At 30.8% G+C, this 24,888-nt stretch overlaps 1 protein-coding gene across 1 annotated transcript; it reads right to left on the reverse strand.

Annotated features, from left to right (window-relative positions):
• Window positions 1-398: 398 nt before the first annotated feature.
• LOC111700799 (signaling mucin MSB2) lies at window positions 399-24,300 on the reverse strand (the record flags this gene model as incomplete). The annotated part of the gene is made up of 10 exons (XM_023471841.1): window positions 24,131-24,300; window positions 11,130-11,152; window positions 10,500-10,937; window positions 9,908-10,174; window positions 9,109-9,426; window positions 7,981-8,254; window positions 5,098-5,223; window positions 2,480-2,591; window positions 1,795-1,885; window positions 399-1,446 (listed from the first exon to the last, which is right to left on the reverse strand). Coding segments are annotated over exons 3-10 (2,256 nt in total), but the record flags the coding sequence as incomplete, so codon positions are not given.
• Window positions 24,301-24,888: the final 588 nt, after the last annotated feature.

A 24,888-nucleotide genomic window follows, 5' to 3' on the forward strand; every position in this document is an offset into this window, starting at 1 on the left:
GTTGATGTTGTTGTAGATGTCGTTGTTGAAGTTGTCGTAGACGTTGTTGTTGTTGACGTCGTTGTTGTTGATGTTGTTGTTGATGTTGTTGTTGTTAATGTAGTTGTTGTTGATGTTGTTGTTGTTGATGTTGTTGTAGATGTCGTTGTTGAAGTTGTTGTTGTTGTAGAGGTTGTTGTTGTTGACGTCGTTGTGGATGTAGTTGTTGATGTTGTTGTTGATGTTGTTGTTGTTGTTGTTGTTGTTGTTGTGGTAGTTGTTGTTGTTGTTGTTGTTGTTGTCGTTGATGTTGTTGTTGATGTTGCTGTTGATGTTGTTGTAGATGTTGTTGTAGATGTTGTTGTTGATGTTGTTGTTGATGTTGTTGTTGATGTTGTTGTTGATGTTGTTGATGTTGTTGTTGATGTTGTTGTTGATGTTGTTGTTGACGTCGTTGTAGATGTTGTTGTTGAAGTTGTTGTTGACGTTGTAGACGTTGTTGGGGTTGACGTCGTTGTTATGGACGTCGTCGTTGATGTTGTTGTTGTTGATGTTGTTGTTGAAGTTGTTGTTAATGATGTTGAAGTTGTAATAGACGTTGTTGTTGTGAACGTCGTTGTCATTGTTGACGTTGTCGTTGATGTTGTTGTTGATGTTGTTGACGTCGTAGATGTTGTTGTTGAAGTCGTCGTTGTTGTTGTTGTTGGCGTCATTACTGGTGTTGTGAAACTTGGATTAGATGCAACGGTTGTCCACCACGTCGTGTGAAGTGTAGTTGAATCTGGAATAATTGTAATTGGAGTTGTTGACGTTGTTGTTGATGTTGTCGACATAGTCGATGTTGTTGAAGTTGTTGTTGTTGACGTTGTCAATGTTGTCGACGTCGTTGATGTTGTTGACGTTGTTGATGTTGTCGACGTCGTCGATGTTGTGGACGTTGTCGATGTTGTAGACGTTGTCGATGTTGTAGAAGTTGTTGATGTTGTAGACGTTGTCGATGTTGTAGACGTTGTCGATGTTGTAGACGTTGTCGATGTTGTAGACGTTGTCGATGTTGTAGACGTTGTCGATGTTGTAGAAGTTGTTGATGTTGTAGACGTTGTCGATGTTGTAGAAGTTGTCGATGTTGTAGACGTTGTCGATGTTGTAGACGTCATCGATGTTGTAGACGTCGTCGATGTTGAAGAGGTCGTCGATGTTGTAGACGTTGTTGATGTTGACAAAGTCGTTGAAGTTGTTGACATTGTAGTAGTTGTTGACGTTGTTGACGTTGTAGTAGTTGTAGTTGGGTAAGGTCTGGATGGTTCAGGAGTAGGCGGAGTTGTAAAGTTAGGATCGATATCCTCTTCCTGAGTTAAAAAGGTTGTTGTAGGTATCGCTGTAGTTGTTGTTGTTGTTGTTGTTGTTGTTGTTGTGACAGAAGATGTCGACCCTGCCAAAAGGTCGTCAACAATAGTGTTCCCTTTTCTGAAAAAGCAACATCATTTAGTTACATTTCGTCGAGTTACAGTTTGTTAATTTATATTTGTCGATTTATACATTTCGTTAATTTATATTTGATCAACTTTACATTTTATCAAGTTACATTTCGTTAATTTATATTTGATCAACCTTACATTTCATCAAGTTACATTTCGTTAATTTGTATTTGATCAACCTTACATTTTATCAAGTTACATTTCGTTAATTTGTATTTGGTAAAACTTTTATTTGCTTAATTACACAGTTTTGTATTACTACAAATGCCAACTTATATGGCTAAGTTTAATGAAAGGTGTAAAGCTAAACATAATATAATAATATATGATAGATCACCTAAGTATAGCTAAACATCGACCCTCTAGCTCTGAATAGCGAATAATGTTTGACATATCAGCAACAACAACCCCTGGACCCCTGATTGCACCTAAAATATAATTTTATATTTTTATTCATCCACAAATATATCTAAAACTAATATTTTTATGCAAAAAAAAACTATGATTTTTTGGATTATTTATTATTCGACATTTAATATCAATCTATGTAATATTGAATGCCAATAATGTCCCAGTAAACTAGACATAAACTAGACATTTTTCTTCACTGCTTAAACGTTAAAAATAAAAATGGATGAGATTTACAAAATGTGGTCTACTTTGGATAATGTATGTAAAAACAATTTAAACAAAAATCTGTTTTTGAAATCTAAACAATATTTCAAATTATGAATTCCGAACGATCAAATAGTCTAAGTTTAAAATATCAAAGGTTTACACCACCAGGTCGCAAAGATATAAGGACTCTAAAATTTAAGTTTGAACAAAAACATAGTTCCTTTCCAAATACTTTCATGAACGTTAAAAGAATGAAAAGACAGACCCCATTTTTAAAATTCCAAGACTTTAATCTTTCAAAAAACAATATTCTTTAAAAAAACATTTGTCAAGTTTGTTTGGTTTACTTTTTAATATACAACTCAACATACTCTGCTTTAATTAGTTTCGCGTGAGATGCTTACCAATAAATTTAACATCAATATCTCCAGTTTCATTTGCTAGAAGATGGCAGTTTGTCCGACCCCGCACCAAATATATCGTCGGCAGTAGAGCAACATCAAATAGAGATCCAGTCTATATAATCGTTATTATTATTATTTTTATTATTATTATTATTATTATTATTATTATTATTATTATTATTATTATTATTAATTTTATTATTATTATTATCATTAATATTATTAACCTGGGTATGATAAAAGTATTGAACTGACCTTGAATCAAGGTAACCTATTCACATTAAATCTATTCATCGGGTTTTGCCGATATACCAATATTCAAATATGCAATAATATAAAGATATTCAAAGAAAACATTTACTCAATTTATTTTATTATTTTATTGGAAATCCGGTCAGAAACTGGTTATATCCGGTTAGGAACTCGTTAGATCCGGTTTAAAGTAAAGATAGTTTCCTAAAGTTTAATCTTTAAATGAACGTTGTCAAGACCTTCTACTTATAAAGTGACATGCTTACAGTAGAAATAGTTTTTTTTAAGTTCTCGTAGCGAATCGTACATGCTACTTTATAGATAGAGTTTTTGAAATTACATTAGTTTTTGTTTTTTCTTCATCACGAATGACAGATGAGAACTTCTGTAAATATGTTTGACTTGCAAGATCCGACCAAATTAAAAATTAATTTAAGAAAAACTTTAAAATCCACCAAAGAACTTTTGCGAATTTTGAACGTCTAGAGAAACAGATTGAAGAACAGATTAATATTTCATTGGGTAAATACAGATGCATTTGTATTGCATTGCATTGTATAATGTAAAGTTTAGATAATTTGAGTAAAAATAAAAAAACTCTTTTTCTCTTATTAAATGATAATTGGCGCTGAAGGCGCGGCTATAAAACAATTAGGATTTAATATATTAAATATATGCATAATTTTACTTTACAAGGTCTCATTGTTTAAAACTGCAGACTGCAAACCTCTTGATTATACAGGGTGTCCCGGTAAACATGACAGCTGAGAAACAACGGCAAGATCGTCTTTGACGTCTATTCAATGCCAAAATTTGGAGCAAAGAAAAGAAAAACGACAGTCTTTGATTACCATTAAAGACGACCGACGCGTTGCTTCGTCTCTCAACTGTCATGTTTTCTGGGACACCCTGTATCTTAATAAAGCCTGTCTGGACTGTGGGATCAGGATTATGTATTTATTATTTTATTCATTTAATTGTTAAACCGTGGCCAAATTGGAGAAAAACGCGGCATTGCACATTTAGGGAAATTAGATTTTTATTTAATAACAGCGAAGTTTAAAAAAACGTCCCCTGAGTTGATTTTGAATATTTATTTTTTAATTTGTATTTGTAAATATGTTTAATATCAAATAAAAAGAGTCAATATGGATGGAAACAACTTTTTTAAAGGACCCCCCCCCCGTTCCTGGTTGATATGTTTTTAAACAATATGTAATCACCATTATTCACTCGATTTGTACAGTTATTGCATTGATGACATTTTTGCAAATGACGTGCAATAACCTTTTGCACAGAAAATGTTTTTAAATGACGAACAGTGAACATTTTTATCTGTCAATGAATGCTTAGATTTTCAACATAAAGATTTGTTAACGCAAAATTGCGTAATTATGTAATAAAAACAATAACAAATAAGATCAGTAAAAAAAGACTCAATGGATATATTTAAAGTAGCAGATCAAACTTTGTTGCTTTTGCTACTTTTTTTTCTACTTAGTAAATATTTATCTTCTATTAGTAAGGGAAGTGAGTACTTTTATACATTTTATTTTTGATATTTCATGTCCATGAAATTATAGCACATAGATGTTTTTAAAATCGATTCTTTTAAAAAAGTATTTAGCGCATAGTTCATCTCTTCGCTCATTTCAGCTGTGAACTAGACAGATAGAGAACGTCAAATTGATGCGACGTCATTTCTACGGCTTTGTGATCTCGTAGAATTTATGTTACGCCAAAAAATGAGAAAATCTAATTTATTCGGTTACATATAAAAAATAATATAAAAAATATAAAAAAATAAAAATAAATTTTTCTATTTTCAATCATTTTGTAATAACAGGAGTTATGATGGAAAACAATAATGAAGATTTCAATGTTTTGTTCAATTTTCTTACATTTGACGTCATCTATGTATCGATATGTTAGCTATAGGTAGAAAAACGGCTGGACCAAATTTTGCTAATTTTTTGTAGAGGAAATCCAATGGATGACCTAGACCTTTTACCTCAAAATTAGATTTTTTTCCCAAAGTGTTTTATAATTCCGCGGGCAACGCTGGGCACTTCGGCTAGAAGAAAATATTTACCCTTGATAGAGAAAAATTATAGCTAAAATTAAACTTTAAGGTTAGATATTAAACTTAGAGTCATCCTTATATAATAAATCATGTATATATATATCATATATATACACCTATATATATGTTATATTTTATATTAAGAACCTGTATTTTGTACTTGAAACAGTAATTAGTTAATATTATCGTTATTTTTATTATTATTATTATTTTCATTATTAAATTATCATTATCTTTATCATTATCAGTATTATTATTATCATTGTTATAATCTTGTACTCACCTCATCGTAAAACAAATGTCCTTTCTCTGAATGTATCGTGCACTCTATCTGACATCCATCTTCTTCCAACTCATTAAACGTTATTCTTGTCTCTATATCGGCAAAGAAGTTTACCATATCATAAACCTGAAGAAAACAAATACGTTATTACAAATTTATCTGACTAAAAGGAATTTAATTTATACAGTAACAACCAGAAAACTTTGAAAAATATATTTGATATTTTTACAACGCAAATAGTTTTACTAGACACTTAATAAGTTACTAATAAAGTCTGTTTACTCTGCAAGATTGCTGTGTTCCATGCTTATTGGACTATTTCAAGTGATAATTTGAGTCCCAAAGTCGTCTTCCTATATCAGAGTTTTTGTTTGGTTATCACTGTGAAGTTTTGGGCAAAAAAGACACGCAATGAAAATAAGCTTTATAGTTTTCGGATGTACATCTAAGATTCAATCAAATGAATATGACCAATGAACCACTTAACATGATAGCTGATCACCGAAATCTATCTAAAAAGAAGATTTATCTAAAATATGCTGTTCGACTGAAAGCTTTTCAAAAGGTACTTCCATTATGGAAAGCTCTCTGCCTGTAAATAGCTTTTAAAGGGAGTGACCGGCTATGTAAAGTAGTTGAACTCAGTATGCAGTGTTGTGGAAAACTTCTTTTGGATTCATTTGAGACATATTAAACTTTTTAAAGATTTGTAAATTACATTACAGTTGAAACTTTATTGAAACTATGATACGGTTGATTGTATAATTGTGTTTTAACTAAAATATAATAATTCCACTGATGTGAATAGAATGAGAAAACGCTAAAACCAATAATGGCGAAGAAAAAAACCACAGATACAAAAATTGATTTGCAGTCAGACATGGGCATCGTTATAATCATTCAATGTGTTTTGGCTTTTAATAGGTTCCACAGGAATAAGAGAACATTACTTTATTTCAAAATTGTATTTTTACATCATTTATATTCACACGATTATTTTAGTTTTGTCCCTGCATCTTATAATAGAGTCAAATTTAATCACTATGTAAACACAACCAAACTTTTAGAGAATACAATATTATATTATAATAAATTTTTAGTTTCGTAAGGAGCCTCTAAAAAGATAACAAACCTTGAATGGTTGAAAACGAACCAAAATAAAACAATGTCCTGCTCTACCAAGAAATGAGACCTAGACCTTAATATACTTCTCATAAAATAATATTAACCCAGACCTTAAAAGAACAAAAGCATTATCGATTCAAATCTATTCATTTTTCGACGGTTTAAAGGACGAATTCACTATAAAGACTGCTAATATTCAATGGAAAGTTTAATAAAAAGGATGATTTAAAGGATATGCTATAAGAAAGGACCATTTAAAGGACAAAAAAGGGTGAATTATAGGGTAAATTTACTGAACAAAGACGGATTAAAGGTAAATTTACTAAACAAAGACGGGTTAAAGGCAAATTTACTAAACAAAGACGGGTTAAAGACAACTTTAATAAACAAAGACGGGTTAAAGGTAAATTTATTAAACAAAGACAGGTTAAAGGCATATTTACTGAACAAAAACAGGTTAAAGGCAAATTTACTAAACAAAGACGGGTTAAAGACAACTTTACTAAACAAAGATGGGTTAAAGGCAAATTTACTAAACAAAGACATGTTACAGGCAAATTTACTAAACACAGACAGGTGAAAGGCAAATATACTAAACACAGACAGGTTAAATGCAAATTTACTAAACAAAGACGAAGTCAGGGTAAATTTACTAAACAAAGACGGATTAAGGGCAAATTTACTAAACAAAGACAGGTTAAAGGCAAATTTACTAAACAAAGACGGGTTAAAGGCAAATTTACTAAACAAAGACGGGTTAAAGGCAAATTTACTACACACAGACAGGTTAAAGGCAAATTTACTAAACAAAGACAAATTCAGGGTAAATTTACTAAAAAAGACGAGCTAAGGGTAAATTTACTAAACAAAGACGGATTAAGGGTAAATTTACTACACAAAGACGGGTTAAAAGTAACTTTACTAAACAAAGACGGTTTAAAGGTAACTTTACGAAACAAAGACAGTTTCAAGGTAAATTTACTAAATAAAGACGGGTTAAATGCAAATTTACAACACAAAGACGGTTTAAAAAAAATTTACAACACAAAGACGGGTTAAAGGAAAATTTACCATAAAGATTTGGTAAATTGTTTAAAGAGAAATCTCAACAATTTCGTACACCTTTTTTTCCTGCGTTGCCGCCCTACCTCCTACCCCCTACCCCTTACCCCTTTTCCCCTTCATATAAATATATATATATATATATATCGAAAATTGACAAAACACAATAATTATTTATAACACTGTTATTTTGGTTCGCAGTGTTTTTTGACAGAAATTTTCTCTTTATCGAGAAGTTTCAAGCCTTTTCAGATTTAATTTTGTCCCGAGCTTTAGTGAGGGACAAAATATAATCTAAAAAGGCGAGAACCTTCGAGATATAGAGAAAATTTAAGTCAAACAACGTTATAGCACGTCGTACCAAAATAAGTAATTTTATGAAACGTTTGTGTACTTGTCTTTTTTCAATGGCTATTTCTAGATCAAATAAGCTTTGAAATAAAGCAGAAGTCAAAATAAAGTTGATTTCATTTTTATTTTCATTTAACTGAAAAAAATATTTTGGAAATATTCAAAAAAAATGTTTGGAGAAAACTGGGAACCAATCAAAACTTTTTACAGCTAATTTAACTTTAAAGCACAGTGATTACTTTAAAGTACGTTTATTATGAAATTCACGATGAAGTGAGTAAGAATGATAAAGTACACAATAGTTTTATAAAAAATATAAAATAGGGGGAGGTTAAAAGATCTTACCGTTCTGTTCAGAACAGGTTTTCCAATCGTGGACGGTTCAACAAAAACAGCTTCAACAAAATCTGGATCAGGTTCTTCATCATCACCGTCATCATCATCATCATAATAATCATCATCATCATCATCCTCACCAGGCTCAATAATATCAACTCCGTCCAGGTAATCATAGTATTCAAGATCAGGGTTCAGCTCAATCTCACCAACTTCAGCCTCCTCAAAATCATCAGATAAATCTTCAGAACCTTCCTCAGAGGCTTCTCCAGAGTTCTCATCACTACACAAATTAAAATCTAAGATTTTAAATTGATCATTTTAGAGAAAAGAACAGATTTTACATGATAAGACAATGAAGATTCATGTAAAAATTATAGTTCTTAAAGGTCTAATTTTACATAATAAGACAATGAAGATTCATGTAAAAATTATAGTTCTTAAAGGTCTAATTTTAAGATGGCAAAGCTTTGTCAGTTCAAGTATGAATTAGAACTTCATGTTTTTGAAATTATAACTGTGTATTTCCATTTGCGGATTCCCTGAAAAAATGACTTGCGCATTTCTTGCTAATAAGAAAGATTGGAGTAATTTTTAGAACTAAACACATTTCGAGTCAGAAAACGTTTTGATCAGGTATATAAAGGACACCGTTGTAAACCTGGCATTACTATTTTTGTATGTAGGGTTACTTGAAATTACGCTTAGAGTCCAATTATACTGATTAAATATAAATTAAATGGTTCCGAGCTTTATTTTTATTTTCATTACCCGGTTGAATTAGTAAGAATTATGTTTTTAAATTTTCCTTTGGCCTAACGAGGACATTACCATTGACACTTGTACCAAGTGATTGTATTATTATCGTTTAATTGACAGCTTCAGAACTTAACACTGTGATTTACAAATGTCATTTGCCTCTTTTTGTTCTTCATGAAAATAAGTTATTTAGCTTTTTACATCTTCTTTAATTTGTTAAGATCCGATGACGACGAAAAAAAACAAAAACAATGATATTTCATTCATACTTAATCAGACAAAGCTGTTATGCTGGGATCTCACTTAAAATTACAGTTACAATCCCTTTAAAATTAAAAATATTGAAAAATTTGATAATAAAATATAAATTTTATTTCCCTAAATCCCGGCCAGTCAGGATCTTCGACCGAGTAGTCATCAGAGTAGTCACCATAGTTCATTATACTAGTCGTCTGTTCAGGGACGACTGTCGTCAATTCGACAGATGACTGCGACTCGTTAACCGGAAAAATATCGTCAGGGACCGGTTTTAGAATAATCGGCGTTGGTGTCGAATCGGTCGATGCTTGGGGCTGGGTCGATTCGGGAGGTCTTGTCAGCTCAAGGGTTGCTGATCCTCCTGCGACAAAGTCCTCAATGGATTGAGCAGCGCTGTCGACAGCAGCGACTAAGGCGTCGATAGTTTCGTCGTCAGGACTGCAGAGACACATATTTATTCAACAAAGAAGAAAAGGATTGTGTAAAAAATCAAGGAGGGGGTTTAGTAAAGGAATATTAAAGGATTAAGAAAATGAGAAATAAACAAGTATATAATCGAGAAAAGAATTCGAGAAAGAGAAAGGAGAAAGAATGAACAAGGAAATAATTAAGGAAAAGACTAATGGAAACAGGAAAGGATTAAAAAATGACGAAGGATACGAATAAGGAAATGGTTGAGGAAAGGATTTAAGAAAGAACTAAAGAAATGGTTAAGATAAGGAAAGGATTTAGAAAAGGATTCAGCAAAATGCAAACATTAAAAACGAAAGGAAATAATGATAAAAAATAAAAACATATCTGCAAACTAAAGGATAAAATCAGAGTAGCTATATTATAGGAAAGCAAAGCACTGTAAAAATGAGAATTGAAAGATAAATAAACAAAGAAAGAAGGAAATATAATAAAATATTTATCTTCCCTGATTGTTGTTAGATTATACTGAACGTCCTCTTTGTACGGAAAATCGTCCTGTGGTTGATACTCGTCGTCCTTTAATTCGTCCTTTAGTGCTCTGGCCCAGGGGTTGAGAAGTTCCCTCGGCATGGACTGCAGGAGTCCAGCTGCCCAGGGAAAGGACTGTACAAGTCCTGGAAGATCTATAGGGGGTAGAAGTCCCTGCAGGTCCAGGGGTTGGACCGGGGTAGGTCCAAGGAGTAGGAGAAGGGGCAGCATAGTCATTAAACTCCTAGTGATAACCAAACCATAATTATCATTAACATAATCATTATCATTATTATTATTATTATTATTATTATTATAATTTAAAGGATTGCATTTTCGATTTACAAAAGTACCCAGTACATATTTATAAAGTACAGTACAGTACAGTAAAGTACCCAGTACATATTTATAAACATTAACATAATCATTATTATTATTATTATTATTATTATTATTATTATTATTATTATTATAAGAATTATTATAAATTTTTTTTTGGCTTATTACTTGATTGATTAATTGATTTATTGGAACCTATGCATTTTTCTCCATTATTTGGTTTGGTTTGCCTGAGTAGTTTCCATGTCATTCTCGCGGATTTCTCAATTATTGCAATTATCTGAATCTGCGTATCTCGAGGCGCGTAACTCCACTGCTTCCAATATTTTCATATCTTTAAGGAATTCTAATTTTTCGACAATCTTTTAATTTTCAAAAATGCCGCCCTTGATGATTGCAGATTTGTTTTTTATTCTTCCTAATTGAACAATTATATTCTGTTCTGCACTATTTTTCTTGTTTCACTTGGTTGGGAAAATCAAACAATCTATTCGAGCCCACATTGCAAAGTCGTCTTCACTCTAGGCCACCATTTAAAAATGGCGAATGGTACTTCTGAGTCTTAGAATTATCATGACTCACAAGTGCAGTTGGATGAGTCAGATTTCAAGGCGAGGTCAGTGCTACCAATGAGTCAGTTTAGCAGAGTAGGGTGAGCCAAGGTTGAACTTTGGAACAGTTTTTTTTTTTAATTTAATAAAATATAGAAATAATCTCTCTTTAGTTAGAGACAGAAGCAGACAATGATATACACTTTTTTCACGGTCAATTTACCACCTTTCAGACAAGNACGGTGAGAGGGGGAGGGGCGGAGGAGAGGGGAAACTTATAAAAAATAAAAGTTTTAAAACTTGTTCAACCTTGAGAAATCATGAGACGCATCCTGAAACAGAAAACATTTTAAAATTGCAAATTTCTAATTTCACTTATTTCATTTAAAAACCTTTTAAAAGAAAACTATTTACGCTTATTAGGCTTTCTTATCATCGGTTTTTGGGTAAACTTGATCAATAATTATCTGTTATTTAGCAGAAAACAGCTCTTTTTATTATTTTAGTTATTCTCTAATATAAAATTAACATTTTTATATTTTTCTAGAGTGTGATTTTACTGTTTAGTTTTCTTTAGTTTTTATACTTCCAAACATATTTTTTCAGTATTTCAACTTATGCCAAAGCCATTTCGACTTTTTCAGGAACTTCGACGAAAAAAATGTTAAGTTTTCTATTAAAGTTAAAATACTCAAAATAAAAGGTTTAAAAATATAACTAAAGTTACAAAAATACCAAAATGACCACAGACATATTCTTAGGTTTAATTCTTATTATAAAACCTTTTATTCTTTTAAAACAATGCAAAACATTGCTGTTGACTTTTTCTTTTTTTCTGAACATTAATGTTTGAATATGATTAAAAGAATTGAAGATTCCGACCGCTATATGCCCTGCAGTCGAGAAAACAGTGTGTCCGGTAGTGATACAGGAGAAATTTACCATTTTGAATAAACATTAAACATCTGTTAGTGTTAGTCCAGATTAATAGTTTAAACCTATCCTAGACTTAGTTATGTAGATAACAGTGGTTAATGTATACATATGTCTACATATACGTCTACAGGAGATAAATAGATAGATAGATAGATATATATACTTCTACAGCAGATAAATAGATAGATAGATATACGTCTACAACAGATAAATAGATAGATAGATACACGTCTACAATAGATAAATAGATAGATAGATACACGTCTCACATAGATAAATACATAGATAAATATACGCCTACATTAGATAAATAGATAGATAGATATACGTCTACATTAGATAAATAGATAGATAGATATACGTATACAATAGATAAATAGATAGATATATATGCGCCTACAGTAGATAAATAGATAGGTAGATATACGTCTACATTAGATAAATAGATAGATAGATAAATATACGTCTACAAAAGATACATATATAGATAGATAGATAAACGTCTACATTAGATAAATAGATAGATTGATATACGTCTACATTAGATGAATAGATAGATAGATATACGTCTACATTAGATAAATAGATAGATAGATGTACGTCTACATTAGATAAATAGATAGATTGACGTAAGTCTACAATAGATAAATAGATAGATAGATAAACGTCTACATTAGATAAATAGAAAGATAGTTCTGTTCATTGACAATTTTGAACCCAGCTTTGCCAGGAAGCTATATTTCTACTATAAAAAAGCAACACATTACCACTTTATATAATATTTATATATAAGTATTATTATTATCACTATGGTTATCCTTCTGAAAACACAATTTTGAAATGTACTTATTTCTAAGTATTAACCGTGTGTTAAACCATATAAAAGTGCATTAATGTTTAACAGTTAACTTGCATGAAAACTGCAAAATTTCATCAATCTTATGTCTGTCTGTCTTTGCAACTATCTTACAGTCCACTGTGTATCTGTCTTTCTATCTGTCTTTTTATATATCTGTCTATCTTTCAATCAATCTTTCTGTCTATTTTTAATTGTTATCTGTCTGTATGTCATCTGTCTGTGTTTCTATATATCTGTATGTATACTTGTCTGTCTGTGTGTATACAATTGTCTGTCTGTCTGTATGTCTGTATATCTATCTCTCTGTATGTCTGTATGTCTGTACGTCTGGGTGTCTGTATGTCTGTATGTCTATGTGTCTATATGTCTATCTGTTTATCTGTCTGTCTGCTTGTCTATTTGTGGTTGATGACAAATATATTTCTACATGGTTAACTCTCAATAGTTCTGATAGTTAAGTCACATATCTTTAAAAACTGTAACTACAAGATTTCATCACAAAACAATTGATGTTTTACGACTCATCTATCTATCTATCTGTCTATCCATCAATCCATCATCTGTTTGAGGCTTTAATGCCTATAGTTTATAACAAGGCATGTGACACTTTTGTTCTCCTACCCTGTACCAACAGACACTTGTAGATCCAGGGTGTCAAAAAAACATACAATAGGAAAATTTAATTCTGTTAGAAATGTTTGATCATATTTAAGGGATGTGTCTGAAGGTAACTAAAGGCAAATTTAGTTACTTACTCCTTTCTTTCACAAACAGTCTCTTAAAAACCCTATTTTTTTGTGGACACCCTACTCAGACTAGACTAATTTGTTCACCACAAAATCTTCTTTCACCTTGTGTGTTATTAGACTTGTTTGTATTAAACTTAATTGTTTTTAGACCACATTATGCTATATTAACCTACATATACTGTACTAGGTAACTAAGACCCTAGCTTTCTTGTAAAAATTAAGATTTTAAGAATAATTTTTCCTACATGCATTAAAAAAATGTGACTCCCAGATTTCTCCTTTTTCATGTATTGGTTTTCAACAAATTGAAAATATAATTTTCATTCATTCATTTTTTAATTTTTTTTTGTTTATTTTAATTTCTTTCTTTTATTTTCTTTAATTTCTTTCTTTCATTTTCTTAATTTTTTTTTTTATTTTTTTTTTATTTCTTTCTTTCTTTTTCTTTAATTTCTTTCTTTCATTTTCTTTCATTTTTTCTTTCATTTTCTTTAATTTCTTAATTGCATTTTCTTTAATTTATTTTATTCATGTTCTTTAATTTCTTTCTTTCATTTTCTTTAATTTCTTTCTTACATTTTCTTCAATTTCTTTCTTTCTTTTTCTTTAATTTCTTACTTTCTTTTTCTTTAATTTCTTTCTTTCTTTTTCTTTAATTTCTTTCTTTCATTTTCTTTAATTTCTTTCTTTCTTTTTCTTTAATTTCTTACTTTCTTTTTCTTTAAGTTCTTTCTTACATTTTCTTTAATTTATTTCTTTCATTTTCTTTAATTTCTTACTTTCATTTTCTTTAATTTCTTTCTTTCTTTTTCTTTAATTTCTTTCTTTCATTTTCTTTAATTTCTTTCTTTCATTTTCTTTAATTTCTTTCTTTCATTGTCTTTAATTTCTTACTTTCATTTCCTTTAATTTATTTCATTCATTTTCTTTAATTTCTTTCTTTCTTTTTCTTTAATTTCTTTCTTGCATTTTCCTAAATTTCTTTCATTCATTTTCTTTAATTTCTTACTTTCATTTTCTTAAATTTCTTTCTTTCATGTTCTTTAATTTCTTTCTTTCTTTTTCTTTAATTTCTTTCTTTCATTTTTTTAATTTATTTCATTTATTTTCTTTAATTTCTTTCTTTCTTTTTCTTGGGCTAAGTAAGGTTCTAAAATAAATTTTGGCCCGGTCGGTTCAGCAGTTTAGAAAACAGACAAGCAAACGGAATTAAGTCTTACTTTCTAATCCTTATATCTTGGTAACCCAGTGTAGAAGAACAAAGCAATTTCAAACTGTTAAATCTGGTAGATCAAATGATCCATGTTTGAAATGGGTTTCAATTTCACTCTGCAGAAAATTAAAATGTTTAAGATTACATTAGACTTTGTCATTTTCTTTTGACGTTGAGATAATTTCACGTTACTCACATTTAAAGGATTGCATTTTCGATTTACAAAAGTACCCAGTACATATTTATAAAGTACAGTACAGTACAGTAAAGTACCCAGTACATATTTATAAAGTACAGTACAGTACAGTAACCCACAACACACCTTCACCATAGAATCAGGGCACTGTAAAAAGTGAAAATTCAAAATTTTTAGATATAAATAAGGCATGTTTTTAGAAGGATTGGCATATATTGATGAACATTTTTTTAAAATCTACTCTAAACGATATTCTAACAGTCAACGTTTAAAAGAAATTGACATTTTTCTTTTAAAATAGGACAAAATACAATTGAGCAATTTTGATATGTTTTGAAATATTTCTATTGGTTTTAAGTGATCATATTAAATCTTGAATGATTTGTCAATTAAGGATTTTATTGGGAAGTTTAATATACAACATATTTAGGACTTTTCTATCCTTATCCTTTTTATTGAAATATTACAAATGTACGACAAGAAATTGTTTTAAAGATTTCTAATCTCCGCCTAATGTCTAAAAATTGGATAAATTACAAATCTTTTATTGAGTTTAGATCGTTGTGTTTTTATTATTTTATAGCTTAGCAATTATTCGAATTGCATCGGTTTTGTTCGAAGCCTGTCCTTCAGAAATTAGATAGAAAGATACTGAAAAGTTCCCACGCGTTGGAAATTATGTAAAATGAATTAAAACCGTTTGGCCAAGTTCTAGAAGGTTTATTTTATAGGAATTAAGCATGCTTCTCACCCTCCTTGCATGTTTTTGATTTTTTCCTTTAAAGATATAAAAGTAAAGAAAAATTTAATGTTTATAATTTTAAAAAATGATTATTTTCAATAGTGGTTTTTCTACAAAAGTAGCTTGTGTATTTACACTGTTGAAAAATATAAAGGATTTATCGGAATTTAACACTTTTAATCTACATAACGACATTTAACACTTTTAATCTACATAACGGCATTTAACACTTTTAATCTACATAACGACATTTAACACTTTTAATCTACATAACGACATTTAACACTTTTAATCTACATAACGACAACCATTTCTACATTATTGATCTGATGATGGTCTCTAGGGTTATCTAAACACTCTAGTATACCGAGTCCATTAGCGCCTGATCCAATCAGGGTTCAGCCATGTGTTTGTTGTCTATTCTGAACCAATAGAAATAGTATCGGGATAACATCTATCTTTCTATCTATTTCATTATCCAATTAGAGATAAATCCTTATATCAGCGCTTAACAGTGAATGGAAATATTTACTTCTACTGAAACTACAGTGATAAATTGAACTTAGGATGTTTTGACAGTTTAAGAAAATGCACAAATAGGAAAACTATTTTATTTTTACTAAAAATCCGTTGCTTTTAAAATTTTATGCAATATTTCCACTCTGATCAAAGATATTGACCAAAGCGATTTAACAAAACGTTTAAAATTTTTTTTTGATTTTGCGTTTTGATAACGGAACTCAAACTGATTTCCATCATACAGTAGTAGTTGTTGATGCCTGCTGGGAAGAGAAAACATCAACAGAAGTCAGAAAAAAACTGAATTCGCACATTTTCTCATGTTTAAACCACCAGATCTACGGGTTTACAAGGTGTAACATAATTGTAAAACTCACTTTAGGACAAGCCTGTATAAAATGACTCTCAGAAATAGGCCATGTTAAGTGTATGGCTTCATTTGGTTTTATTAGACATTATTTTTAAAAACAGTTAGAAAATTTGAAGTTCTTTTCCTCATAGCTCAGTTGTAAACCTGATTATTAGTATAAATGTGTCACTGCAAACTACGGCAGAAAAAAGATTTAAGCGACATTGTGGACTCCTGTATGCCGAGTCCTTTAGCGCCTGATCCAATCAGGGTTCAGTCATGTGTTTGTTGTCTATTCTGAACCAATAGAAATAGTTTGGCGGTAACATCTATTTTTCTATTTATCTCATTATCCAATTAGAGTTATGATTCCTTCAATCGGCGCTATTAGTAAATGAAAATATTTACTTATACTGAAACTATAGTGAGTCGAAGAAATGTGTGACCTCGTAGCTCATATAATTTTGATTTTATGCACAAGTATAAAAACTAAACAATTCATCCGGTTGTATATTAGAAATATTTTTGTTTAAACTCTTCAATAAGAGGTGTCATGATTATGTTTGTTTGTATGTTTGTGTCAAGTAAGTTTAGGGTAACATACGTATTGTTTATAGTTTTGGTTTCAAGTTGCCTGAAACCCCCGAGCTCTAACCAATCCAATAAATATGGTTTTCTACAGTTAAACAACATACAACAACAATATGCATTTTATGATGTTATATGATCCAACACACTTTTATAAAGTTTAACAGTACGACACAGGTCTGCAGATTCAGCATTGATTTATTTGTCTTCTTGTTTTTAACATTTGGTATCAGTTATATTAGTTGTATCCAGTAGGTGTATTAGTTGTATCCAGTAGGCGTATTAGTTGTATCCAGTAGGTGTATTAGTTGTATCCAGTAGGCGTATTAGTTGTATCCAGTAGGTGTATTAGTTGTATCCAGTGGGCGTATTAGTTGTATCCAGTAGGTGTATTAGTTGTATCCAGTGGGCGTATTAGTTGTATCCAGTAGGTGTATTAGTTGTATCCAGTAGGCGTATTAGTTGTATCCAGTAGGTGTATTAGTTGTATCCAGTGGGCGTATTAGTTGTATCCAGTAGGTGTATTAGTTGTATCCAGTAGGCGTATTAGTTGTATCCAGTAGGCGTATTAGTTGTATCCGGTAGGCGTATTAGTTGTATCCAGTAGGCGTCGATAGAACTAAAACGAGTTGTATCCAGTAGGACCAGTACACAGAAAAATCTGCGAAAATTTTTGATGTTATTGTTTTATGAAAAAAAAAGACTCGCATTTAAAAGGCTCATAGAAAAACTTTAGAAATTCTGATGAAAGGTGTGAAGCAGGCCGAATTCCATGTTTTATATATAATTAATTATATATAATTAATTACATATCTGAAGTTTTCTTGAAATCTATTTGTCTGGGTTTAAGGAAAGAACAAGAAGAACAAGAAGAACAAGAAGAACAAGAAGAACAAGAAGAACAAGAAGAACAAGACGAACAAGAAGAACAAGAAGAACAAGAAGAACAAGAAGAATAAGAAAAACAAGAAGAACATAAAGAACAGATGTTTAGTTTCTTAAATTTGAATTAAGTCGCTTTTTGGTCTTTAATTCAACTAGCTTAAAATTTACAAAAATTGTGTTTTAATACTTTTTCATTTCGTACCACTGTCAAAAGAAGTAAAAGAGAAAAGGTTAAAAATTTATGTTAAATTGGTCAAATTGTGAAAATGGACATCACACACGAAAGAAAGGAAACAATATTAGATCAAAGGACATTAAAAGGTAGAAAAATAGGATGCACGTTCACGAGTTGAACTGACAGAAATACGTAAAATGTGTATTTTAACGAAATATGTTTTACTAATATTTGGCGGAGACTTGAACGGAACAGTAACAGTATCGTAAACATGTAATTTTAATGAAACCACGACACGAGGTTTTCAGGGCTGGGGTAGGTGGGGGTAAGAGAGAGGGAGGGAAGGAGGGAGAAGAGGGTGAATATCGGGGAGGGGGGAGGGAGGTTCGAGGTTTTCCTGCGGGAAATGGGGTTTTTGGGGTTTATGTACAAGGGCGAAAACAATGGTTATTTAGAAGAAAGGGTAGTCTAACCAATATTTTAAGTTCAGAAAAATAATAAGATTTTCTTTGCATGACATTTTCCCATTATATATATATTATAGGCTAGTCTTCCGCTGTATTGGAGTATATTCATAATTCTTTTGGAGAAACGTGACAATCTGGGTTTTACACCAGTTTTATTGCACACAACGACCAATTATTTGTATATAAAACAGAGAATAGATCTATGTAGTGTAGTATACAATATGCACAGGGAGATTCAAAAATGTTGGATTTGTTGATTTCTGAAAAACTTTAAATATTTAAATTCTTTAATATTAGAATTTAATAATTTCTACATTCAATACAAATATTTTTTTTTTTTAGTAACTTCTTGTTAACCCTGAGTAAACTGCAAATTAGCTTTCGCTATAAAAGTGAAAATTGCGTGCAATTACGATTTTTTACCCAATCCAAATTTTACGATAAATTGCGTGTAAAAAATTGCAACTGAAACCCTTTGAATTATCTATATATACTGTAATATCTGTTTGTTTGTTTGTCCGATCATAACTCAGGAACCCCTGGACCGATTGCCACAAATTTTAGTTAGGGAACTCGGGAGGCCCACAGAAATGTTCTTAGCTTGGTTTTGAAATTCTAAACTGAGTGAGTCCACATGGTTAAAATCGTAATTTACGACACTGGCCGGGTAAACGGTGGGAGTAACTATGACTCCCCTGGGCTACGCTGGGGTTCCAAGCTACATATGATACAAAAAAAAGCGATGGGTCTAAATTAGACTGCTGTTATGAAGTGTGATATCCACTTTAATGCAAGATGTGTAATTCATTAATTTCTTTTTTCTTCTTCTGAATTTAATTTAGAAGAGCAGAGATGATGTTTATATTTGCTTTTATAGCGCACATCCATTAAGTTTTTATACCTTTTAGTCCTCTCCTTCATACATGGACCCTACTATTCCCCCTATTTACCCCCTCCCTTTTCCCCTCCCATCCTGCCCCACCCCCTTACCTCCTTCCCCTCCATCGTTTCCTTCATACAGTAACATAATCATATTGCACAATTCTGCATTGACAGTTTTTATTTATTCTATCATAAAGAGGAGAGAAATATTAATATTGCAAGAAATGAAGTTGCATCAAGTTGATGAAATTTGTTCGGTTGATAAAACTAGTTTGGTTGATAAAATTATTTCGGTTGATAATAATCATTCGGTTAATGATATTATAAGTTCGGTTGATAATATATGTTTGGTTGATAGAACTAATTTGGTTGATGATATTACATTGGTTGATAATATTAGTTTCGTTTATTGTATTAGTTCGGTTGATAACATTAGTTCGGTTGATAATATTATTTCGATTGATAATATTATTTCAGTTGATAACAATAGTTCGGTTGATAAAATTAGTTCGGTTGAATATAATCTAAATTATTTTATTTTATATAAAAAGGTTGTATAAGTGGGAAGTCCCCCCCCTATGATAGGTGTGGGGGGGGGGGTTGTAATTTTCTTCCTCAATTTCTTGGTGTTTTTGCCTTTGATTGGTGTTTGGTTTTTGTTACGTTTTTTTAACCAAAGGGGCGGGCATTTGATCCGAGCCAATTTTAAAGAAATGTATCTAGAAATGAGGTCATTTTCAAAATTGTTTAAGAAACCTGGAATAAAAACCTAATTAGAAAATAGCATAATATTGATTTGTGGGGGTACAGGGTGTCAAAAAAACATCAAATGATAACGACATTTGTTTCGTTTTAGTAAAAGCTTTTTTTTTGGTGAAGGATTGTGTAGGTTTATGGAATGATCAAAGATAAAAAATTATCGATTTTAATTATTTTGGAAAACGACCCAAATTGAACAAAAAAATTCGCAAAAATTTGAGTTCAAAATTGCGACTTTCAGGGCAACAGTTAAACCCTAATATTGCTAATAGGGGGGGGGGGGGATGTTAGATGCCCTAAAAGCTTAGTTTGATAATTTAACATTTAAACATTAAAAATATTGAAAATTTAAAATCAAACCTAAATTTAAAATTTACTCTAAATTTCCACATTTATGGGACACCTTGCACAAAAATATGAAAAAGAAAACATCCATTTGTTTCGATTAAGAAAACCGAATCAGTCTGTTATTTTTTTAAAACTAATATTAGAGATTAGAGGTAGAATTGAATTTATAATTCATAATAATGTTAATATTAATTTCGCTATTATATAACGAAAGCATTAATTTGAGGCTGGGTTTGTTTAATGGAGAGGTCAAAAGGATAAATAAGGCAATAAATAGTAAAGGGTTGTCAGCCATATTTTGTGCCAAGCAAAAGTTATTGAACTTATTAAAAAGAATATAAATTAAGAATGAAAACCTGGCAAGTATTATATACAGTGTTAAACATGAACACAGTGTTTGGTAAATAAAATTTTGTAATCTGTCTCTAACATTCTTTTCCTAATTTAGAACAAACTGTTCGTAAAGGAATTTATTCTTTGTCACAAACTCAGATTTTCTGATCCCCTTATCATTTCAACCCAATGTCATATACCTTTGATATTTCAGACGTTGATCCTTTGATCTAACATAATTCATAGATTGAAATATCAACGGTTTACAACATTAGGTTGCAAAGATACAGGGAATAGCAAATTTGAGGATGTGGCAAAGACACAATTTCTTTGAAATGATTTAAATATTTCTAATTTGTGTAAACTTCATGTTTAACGACTTTTTGTAACTTTTTAGAATAACCTTGTTAATTTTTCAGAACCAAAAAAGGATGAAAATCAAAAGTGCCTTACTTTAAATGATCGGATTTTCGTTAAAGATAAAATCATAATAAGTATGTTTACATGGGGGGGGGGGCACTACCCACAAAGGATAAGGCTTCAAAGACGACTGTACAGAATTTATACTGTCCGTTTTCTTCTATTCACAAATGTAAATTTTTTCTTTTTCATCCAAATAATTTAATGCACAAGTAGAATATTATATTCAAGGCAAGTTCTTAATTTAGCCTTAGAAACATCCAACATTTTTCAAGTCGTCTTTACATTCAAACTGTACAGAGTGCAACTTTCTATAGCTGACTAAAAGTCGTTCAGGTACTTCAAAGAACCTTAGTTTATACAGTGATAGAGGGATGTTTCNTTTGTCTTTGTTAAAACGCGCGAACTGTTTCTTTAATTAAATTGAATTGCATTCGTTGTGTTGAGACCAATCCTTGTAAAATAATAAACGTTATTGACCTTATTATATTAGTTAGCTGGAGCCGACACTATTCATATATATATTATACTAGCTAAAGGGCCCGGCGCTGCCAGTGGAAAAAACAATTTAAATTTTTTAAATATTTTCTTTAGCCTATAACATCCCCAGGCAACCCATCAGTGTTCACAATAAATTTAGCCCAATCGGTACAGCCGTTTCACTGACTATACGCAAAATATATATGAATGTCTTGTTTTATTTCAGATATATATATATATGTATATTACTAGACTTTTAGGGCGCTTCGCGCCCATCTTCTATTTCAACTTTTATTTGTGGGTTTAACTGTGAGCATCTTCTCTTTGTACAGTGTAAAACAAAAAGTTTGCGGATTTCATAATATTTTTTCGCGAATTTTCAAAATTTTACAAAAATAAAAAACTTTTAAACACAAATTTTTAAAATTTTGCGCATTCATAAACCTTCCCCGGGGTCATGTGAGGTCCCACACAAAATTTTGGCCCGATCGGTTCAGCCGTTTTGACGTTTATTGGATACAAGCAAACAAGCAGACAGACAGACAAGCTAAATTTATAAATAGATTAATGTATGCATATTTCTTAAGTAATTGCACGGACCACAGTTGGTTGTCCGAAGTCTCTTGTTCCCATGCAAAACTAAATATTTTTAACCTTTTTTGGTCGATCTTTAAAGGAACCTTAGGCGTAATTTCGAGCGACCCCAAATTTAAAAAAAGTGTGGAATGTATAATTCACAAAAACCTCAAAGATGTTCCTGAGAACCAGAATGATCGATATATCGATATTATTTCCTAAATATAGGATAAAATGTTAGAAGACTTTTTTTCTTTTCTTTTGTGGTTTCTGAACTAATCTTGCTCTTTATTATCTTATTTCCTCCTATCAGAGACTTCTAAAAAAAATGGAATTTTGTTTCAGCCATTAGATTTCTGAACATTTAAGCTTTTACAACTAATTGCTCCTCTCAAAATGATAAAGGTGTATTGTTTGTAAGCTCTGAAAGGGGTTTTTATACTTATGCAAACTGTTCACTCTGAAAAGATACAACGAATCTTATTCTAACAGTTTCGATGTCAATTGATTTTGGCCATTTTTAAATTTAATTTTTTTTCTTCTAAATATATTAATTTCAAATATGAATATTTATTGACAACGATTATACTTTCTCCTATAGATTTATTATCTTATTATCGTTTATAATTATTTTTTTGTTCAGGCAGTAAAGGTTTAATTATTCATAATGAGTCTAAATCTATCTATCTATCTATCTATCTATCTATCTATCTATCTATCTATCTATCTATATATCTATCTATCTATCTATCTATCTATCTATTTATTTATCTATCTATCTATTTATCTATAGAGAATCCATGATTTATCCCTGAATTCAAGTTAGCCCTGCAGTGTATGACCAACACTAAATATTCCGTAGGGGCCTGCTTCATCCCGAGATACAAAACACAACAGTTCTGTATTCAGAGCTATTGTATTGTGGATATCGAGATAACTGTTTGATCTCGATCTTTTGTTAATCTGCAGATTAATTTAATCTTTATTCGATATCCCGCATTGTTATCGTACCCTGCATGAATAGATGTAATTAATCCTCAAATTAAATGTGGATATCGAGATTAAGTGATCGGGATTATAAGTATCTTAAGTATAATATCTTAAAAGTCTCCAGCTTTGGTTGTTTTTACTCTTATCTCTGTAAGCGCAATTTTCAGAACAGTAAAAAATGTCAATGCCCGATTCACAACGGTACCCTTAAAAGCTTTGTCTGAGCTGAAGTATGCCCACAACTTATGGAACTTATTAGATTTGAACACTTTTCAAATAAGAAAAGTGACAGTATCTTCCATATAATGGTTTGAAAGGTAAATCGGGTATTGTCGTCTTTGCATGGAGGGTCACAATATGTATTATATAGGTATCTTTTTCAGTTTTAAAAAGAACATGCTTGGCATGGGGTCACTAATTGTTTGATAGTTCAATTAGTTTAATATTATAGTCAGGTTTAGTTTACACTAATAATAAAACACTTAATTCGAATTATTTACACTTTCTTTCTTTTCTTATAAAAACTAATCTTTCATTATTTCTGAACAAATTTTCCATCCATTGCATATGGTCCATTAATGACTCATGATGATACTTTTTATTCCAGAATTGGTCAGATCTAAAATACTTTTTTTTTAAAGCCTTTTTTGGCTTTCTAGAAATACTGCGATTTAGAAAAAAATAGAATATGTCCATATTAAAGGTTTTATTGTTTAAGCTTAATTAATTAAAAAATTTCCCAAGAATTTTTGCTTAGTTTTTAAAATCTATTTGGCAAAACTTTTGGGGGATTTTATTCTTTCCGTTCTTTGTCTATGTTTCTTAAATTGATAAAGAAAAGTACCTGATTTAATCAAAAAAAAACATTTTTTTCACTTCAAGTTTATGTTCACTGAGTTTTTTATAATTCACTCTGAACAGTTCCCCCTGATAAACTGCGCGCATCTATACCGGCATTCAGCGCGCTTAGAGGCTCCGATACCTCCGCTGCTCTACGCGAGGTAATATGTTGAACAGGACAAATTATCAGTCAAAACTTGCAAATATTGTTTCCAAGATAATGCAAAACTTGCAAATATTGTTTTCAAGATAATACAAAACTTGCAAATATTGTTTTCCCGATAATGCAAAACTCGAAAATATTGTTTTCAAGATAATACAAAACTCGTAAATATTGTTTTCAAGATAATACAAAACTTGCAAATATTGTTTAAAGATAATACAAAACTCGCAAATATTGTTTTCAAGATAATACAAAACTCGCAAATATTGTTTTTAAGATAATACAAAACTCGCAAATATTGTTTTCAAGATAATACAAAACTCGCAAATAAATATAAATATATGATATATTGTCATCAATATATGAATATATGATATATTGTCAATCAATATATGAATATATATGAAATATTGACAGTGAATGGATTAAGAGTATCTTATGTGTATTCAAGCGTAAAAATATACTTTCACCCCTCCCCCCCCCACATTGACCACTCCCCCTCCCCTCCACCCTTGGCTGGGTTATGAAGCATTAGTCTGTATAATTGCTTGAACTAGAAATGCATTCTCGTTGTTCAACTTATATTATAAACCTCGCGA

The sequence above is a fragment of the Eurytemora carolleeae genome, unplaced genomic scaffold, assembly GCF_000591075.1.
Source record: "Eurytemora carolleeae unplaced genomic scaffold, Eaff_2.0 scaffold169, whole genome shotgun sequence".
NCBI lineage: Eukaryota > Metazoa > Arthropoda > Copepoda > Calanoida > Temoridae > Eurytemora > Eurytemora carolleeae.